This window comes from Neolamprologus multifasciatus, chromosome 12 (genome assembly GCF_963576455.1).
Source record: "Neolamprologus multifasciatus chromosome 12, fNeoMul1.2, whole genome shotgun sequence".
Classification (NCBI taxonomy): domain Eukaryota; kingdom Metazoa; phylum Chordata; class Actinopteri; order Cichliformes; family Cichlidae; genus Neolamprologus; species Neolamprologus multifasciatus.
The window spans coordinates 686634-693143 of record NC_140450.1 but is presented as its reverse complement, the minus strand read 5'-3'; the positions used below and the strand labels follow the sequence as shown (position 1 = coordinate 693143).

At 43.3% G+C, this 6510-nt stretch overlaps 1 protein-coding gene across 1 annotated transcript; it reads right to left on the bottom strand.

Moving 5' to 3' along the window:
- Positions 1-1082: 1082 nt before the first annotated feature.
- On the bottom strand, positions 1083-2606 carry LOC146506043 (uncharacterized). Its single transcript, XM_085180561.1, has 2 exons — positions 2477-2606; positions 1083-2197 (listed from the first exon to the last, which is right to left on the bottom strand). Exon 2 carries the CDS (start codon positions 2186-2188, stop codon positions 1301-1303), a length of 888 nt encoding a protein of 295 aa, XP_085036687.1. The 5' UTR covers positions 2189-2197; positions 2477-2606; the 3' UTR covers positions 1083-1300.
- Positions 2607-6510: the final 3904 nt, after the last annotated feature.

The window sequence follows — 6510 nt, the reverse complement described above, 5'->3', positions numbered from 1 at the left end:
AACTATTGGCACTGTCTCGAGCTTTCAGAATAATAAATAAACACTTCTGTTTGGAATAAAATAAACTTAAATTATTGCAGAGTGTCCAATTTCATATCACAGCTCGAGTATGCTGAGAAGACGGTGCAATCCTATGTTTTCCACGACCGGCATTGGCTGGTCATCCAGAGCGATAAAATGAGTCAGAGCCTCTGTTATTTTAACTGCCCGTGGATTTTCTCTTGACATTTTTCATCGCTTTTCCAAAACCTGAGTTAAAGTTGGCTGTTCCACACTGCTGACATTTTGTTTAGCCTAGCTACAGCAGCCTCCAGTTTCTCTTTTTTATCTGGAGCCGCCAGTCTCACTCGTCTAACCCTGTGCCTGTTTAGTGCGGGATGTCCCCCTAGTGGCCAATCTAAAAAACTACAACAGAAATGACAAGCCACCCTCTGATTAATGAAATAAGTTGGTATCGTTCATGGTATCGGTTAACTTTTACGAGTATGAGTACACACACATTTTACAGTATCGGCCCCGATACCCGATACCAGTATCGGTATCGGTGCATCCCTACTACAAACCCACTCATGTCTGATTATGGAAGAAAGGAAGAACTCTGACCGTCACATCAGGTGAGGGTTCATCAAACATCTGTGCCCAGTTACACCCCCCACTGTTCAAAGGAAGGTACAGTCGTCTTTCTAAGCACATGAAATGATTTTATTATGTGAGGTGTTTGTTACAGAGGAATTCTTCACTGTGAAGAAGTCCCACAAATATTGGCACTAAACAGCCCCGCAGGCTGGAAGAGCTCAGCGTCACCCAGCTGGTTACTGTAGCACAAAGTGTGCAGAAATAATAACACGTATCAAACCTGATGAATAATCTGGATCTCAGTTTGTCCGTACAATAGGATTTACTGAGATTTCTGCTTTGCAACAAACCCATTAATACTACTGCTACCACAGATAATACTGATGTTATTAAAGTGTCCACACAGTGAGCTCAGGTTTCTGATAAATGAAGTCATGTATTGATCCTGCTCAGCTCACTTTATTCTGTTAACAAGCGTCATATGAAGCTTTGACACACGACACAGATTTCAGATGCTAAAGAGGCTTTATTGAAACAGAGACAATCATCAGAATAAAGTGATACAGAGCTAATCAATCAGATTGATTGGATCAATGATCGCTGGTCTGAGATCACAGTGATTGAAGATCATTACAGAAAGGAAAGAAAAACCATCATCAAACCATTTTAACAGAAACATCTTTCTGCTCAGTGAGCATGCTCAGCTCTGTTACCATGGTTACCCTCACTGATTAAAACACACATAAATGGGAACACCGCTGTTGCCGGTGTTGAGGCTCTCTTGGATGACGTTGACCCCGGCACTCTGGTACGGCTCCACAGCTCCTTGGTTGGTGATCACAGTGACGGCCTTGATGGGGTTTTTGCTGCTGTCTTTCACGTACCACAGGTACACCTTGTTTCCTCTGGTCCCCTCGTTCAGGTCCTGGTCCACCAGCAGGTAGCCCGCTTTTTCATACTCTTCATATTCGCTCTGGTTTGTGGAGACTTGCAGATCTCTGAAGGCATCCTTGGGGTAAGTGCTCAGGCGGTACCAGAGGAAGATGGTAGGCGCAGGACTACCTCCCACCTTTGCACCCCTGTTGGTGTTTTCATCCACTCGGATGTAGCCATTGTTGAAGTTATCCCCATCTCCACTGCAGTCAATAGTGGTCTTGATCTCAGAGATGTAGGTTTGTTTCTCCCTCTTCACAAACAGGTAGATCAGGTTTCCTCCAGCAGTGCGGTTCAGGTCACAGGCCAGTCTCTCCCAGCCTTTAAACTTCTGAGCTTCAGTATTTGCATCTTCAGTGGCATCAATGTCCAAGATGGGAACATTCTTCTCAGACTTGGAGTACCACAGGTAGATTTCGTCTCCAGCTGTTCCCTCATTGAGGTTTTTATCGATCCTTGTATATCTTGCTTCGAGCAGGCCATTGGTCATCTCTTGGCTGAATGAAAATTGAATGGTGGAGATTCCTGGGCCCGTGCCTTTCTTGTACCAAAGGTAGATGAACTTTTCTCCAGCTCCTTGGTTTAGATTAACAGCAATTTTACTGAAGCCTTGCTTACTGAAAGACTCCTCTTCTTCTTGATTCCAAGACACTTGGAGTTCAGTGATGTACTCGGGCATTTTGAGTTCCTGCATTAACAAAGTTAAAGGAAACACACAGAGACAAAAATGGAGAGAAATCAGCAATGGGCTTAAAAGACTAACTAATAACAATAATTCTGCAGGACATTTGTAATGGCATCATTAATAATACCTGCAGCACCTCTATAAAACAAAAGTATTGTGAATCAAATGCTATTCTGGAAAACATGAAGATGACTGTTTCAATGAGAACATGTTAATTAGAGGCTCAGCTGCAGGGTGGCATTTTACAGCAGAATGAAATAAAACGGATGCAGAGCGACTTACGAGTGTGCAGAGACGCTGTGTGGCTGGATGAAGTCTTCTGGACGGCTGAACGCTGCTGATCTCTGACAGAAACTCCTGCCTTTATATACACGACAGGAGCAGCAGGATTATTCAATTCAATTCAATTCAATTCAATTTTATTTATATAGCGCCAAATCACAACAAATGTCGCCTCAAGGCGCTTCATAGATACAGAGAAAAGCCCAACAATCATATGACCCCCTATGAGCAGCACTTTGGCGACAGTGGGAAGGAAAAACTCCCTTTTAACAGGAAGAAACCTCCAGCAGAACCAGGCTCAGGGAGGGGCGGGGCCATCTGCTGTGATTGGTTGGGGTGAGAGAAGGAAGACAGGATAAAGACATGCTGTGGAAGAGAGACAGAGATTAATAACAGGTATGATTCAATACAGAGAGGTCTGTTAACACACAGTGAGCGAGAAAGGTGACTGGAAAGGAAAAACTCAATGCATCATGGGAATCCCCAGCAGCCTACATCTATTGCAGCATAACTAAGGGAGGATTCAGGGTCACCTGGTCCAGCCCTAACTATATGCTTTAGCAAAAAGGAAAGTTTGAAGCCTAATCTTGAAAGTAGAGATAGTGTCTGTCTCCTGAATCCAAACTGGAAGCTGGTTCCACAGAAGAGGGGCCTGAAAACTGAAGGCTCTCCCTCCCATTCTACTGTTAAATACTCTAGGAACAACAAGTAGGCCTGCAGAGCGAGAGCGAAGTGCTCTAATAGGGTGATATGGTACTACAAGGTCATTAAGATAAGATGGGGCCTGATTATTTAAGACCTTGTATGTGAGGAGCAGGATTTTGAATTCTGGATTTAACAGGAAGCCAAAACAGGAGAAATCTGCTCTCTCTTTCTAGTCCCTGTCAGGACTCTTGCTGCAGCATTTTGGATTAGCTGAAGGCTTTTCAGGGAGTTTTTTGGACATCCTGATAATAATGAATTGCAGTCGTCCAGCCTGGAAGTAATAAATGCATGAACTAGTTTTTCAGTGTCACTCTGAGACAGGATATTTCTAATTTTAGAGATGTTGCGCAAATGGAAGAACGCAGTCTTACATATTTGTTTAATATGTGCGTTGAAGGACATATCCTGGTCAAAAATGACTCCAAGGTTCCTCACAGTGTTACTGGAGGCCAAGGTAATGCCATCCAGAGGAAGAATCTGGTTAGATACCATATTTCTAAGCTTTTCAGCACCGAGTACAATGACCTCAGTTTGATCTGAGTTAAGAAGCAGAAAGTTAGTGGCCATCCAAGTCTTTATGTCTTCAAGACATTCCTGCAGAATTATGAAATCACTGTGTGTTTTTAGTTGGAATTACATGTGCAAATAATGAACTCAACTGAACTACCCAATAAACTGACCCACCCAATGGTTTCTCTGTTCCACAGAATCCACTGTGACCTCTTGAGTCAGGCCATTTTGGGTCACGATACAAGAGAAGATCATTTATATAACATCTTTAAAAACATCAGTAGACACAGTCATTAAAGACGTTTCAGTGTTTATTTGGCTCAGAGCCTCCTCAACGTTAAAGAAAAAACAACTAAATCGCACAAAACTACAGTAACATCCAGATAAAAATCAGACAAATATAAATAAAAAATATAAAAAAAGAGTAAGATAAATAAATACAGATTACTAAAAGAGTCAGTGATATATATACAGTGTGTGATATAAACTGTCCAATATTTCAGCAGGTCAGTGTCCTGATGGCTTGTAAGTAGAAACTGTCCCTGAATCTGCTGCTGTGGGTGTGGACGCTCCTGTATCACATGAAGAGTGTGAGGCTGTGCTGGGACCAGAGAGGATCCTCTGGGCGTCCTCCTGCAGCGCTGCCTGTGGAGGTCCTGGATGGCTGACAGCTCGGACCTGGAGATACGCTGTGCTGATCTGACCAGCCTCCATAGAGCGTTATAGCTGCTGTACCAATTCAATTCAATTCAATTCAATTCAATTTTATTTATATAGCGCCAAATCACAACAAATGTCGCCTCAATGCGCTTCATAGATACAGAGAAAAGCCCAACAATCATATGACCCCCTATGAACAAGCACTTTGGCGACAGTGGGAAGGAAAAACTCCCTTTTAACAGGAAGAAACCTCCAGCAGAACCAGGCTCAGGGAGGGGCGGGGCCATCTGCTGTGATTGGTTGGGGTGAGAGAAGGAAGACAGGATAAAGACATGCTGTGGAAGAGAGACAGAGATTAATAACAGGTAGGGATGGGTATCGTTTAGGTTTTATCCGATACCGGTGCCAAACCGGTACTTTTGAAACGGTGCCGGTGCTTAAACGGTGCCCAAACCGGTGCTTAAAGAATGGAGAACACAAAATTGGTCCAAAAACCTCTCATGTTCAGCTGTTTTTTTGTAAAACGATAACAATGTTAGTCTTTTCTGCAGGTATACGGCATATATGGTATCACTCTGGGCTGGAAGCAGTGCTTAAACAATGGAAAAAACACAAACTTTGTCCAAAAAGCTCTCATGTTTAGCTGTTTTCCACTTTTTCTTCGGTCATTTTAGCCTTTTTGGCCAGGGTGAAGGGAGTATCTGCCATCAAACAAGAAGACAGCCGCATGTAGCTATGATGGTGTTTGCTAGTTCACGTTACATGCATTAATTTAATAACGCGGTTAGCTTACTCAACGTAAATTACACACGAACAACATTAAGCTACTCACGCAGAGAAGAACGGCTGCTGCTGCCATCATCATTTCTGCTACACTGGCAGGGCTAGGTTCATCGGATTTAAAGTGTGACCTCCTTTGACAGTATCAGCTTAAAGCACTTGTTGCAGGCTGCTGAGTTTGCATCTTTTGCTGTGAAGTACAGCCAGACTTTTGACCGCTTTGCCTTGGGCATTTTTAATCTGTAGCTCTGCTCTAAAAGAACGTACGTACCTGGACCCGCCTACTATCCTCGAAACGTAAAATGATTGGCTAGAATCTAAAGTGTATCATTCCATACCAGTTGGTGGCGGTAATGCACCTTTCAGTTGTTTGCCAACCGCCAATAGGAATGTAAGGAAGAAGAAAGTGTACCACAGCTCAGGAAAAAAAGCACCGAAATAAAGCACCGAAATGCGCGCTGCTTTTCGGTCTGGTTACTACCGTTTATGTCAGAACCGGTGCCATGATGGCACCGGATACCGGTACCCATCCCTAATAACAGGTATGATTCAATGCAGAGAGGTCTGTTAATACACAGTGAGCGAGAAGGGTGACTGGAAAGGAAAAACTCAGTGCATCATGGGAATCCCCGGCAGCCTACATCTATTGCAGCATAACTAAGGGAGGATTCAGGGTCACCTGGTCCAGCCCTAACTATATGCTTTAGCAAAAAGGAAAGTTTTAAGCCTAATCTTGAAAGTAGAGATAGTGTCTGTCTCCTGAATCCAAACTGGAAGCTGGTTCCACAGAAGAGGGGCCTGAAAACTGAAGGCTCTCCCTCCCATTCTACTTTTAAATACTCTAGGAACAACAAGTAGGCCTGCAGAGCGAGAGCGAAGTGCTCTAATAGGGTGATATGGTACTACAAGGTCATTAAGATAAGATGGGGCCTGATTATTTAAGACCTTGTATGTGAGGAGCAGGATTTTGAATTCTGGATTTAACAGGAAGCCAAAACAGGAGAAATCTGCTCTCTCTTTCTAGTCCCTGTCAGGACTCTTGCTGCAGCATTTTGGATTAGCTGAAGGCTTTTCAGGGAGTTTTTAGGACTTCCTGATAATAATGAATTGCAGTCGTCCAGCCTGGAAGTAATAAATGCATGAACTAGTTTTTCAGCGTCACTCTGAGACAGGATATTTCTAATTTTAGAGATGTTGCGCAAATGGAAGAAAGCAGTCTTACATATTTGTTTAATATGTGCGTTGAAGGACATGTCCTGGTCAAAAATGACTCCAAGGTTCCTCACAGTGTTACTGGAGGCCAAGGTAATGCCATCCAGAGGAAGAATCTGGTTAGACACCATATTTCTAAGCTTTTCAGCGCCGAGTACAATGACCTC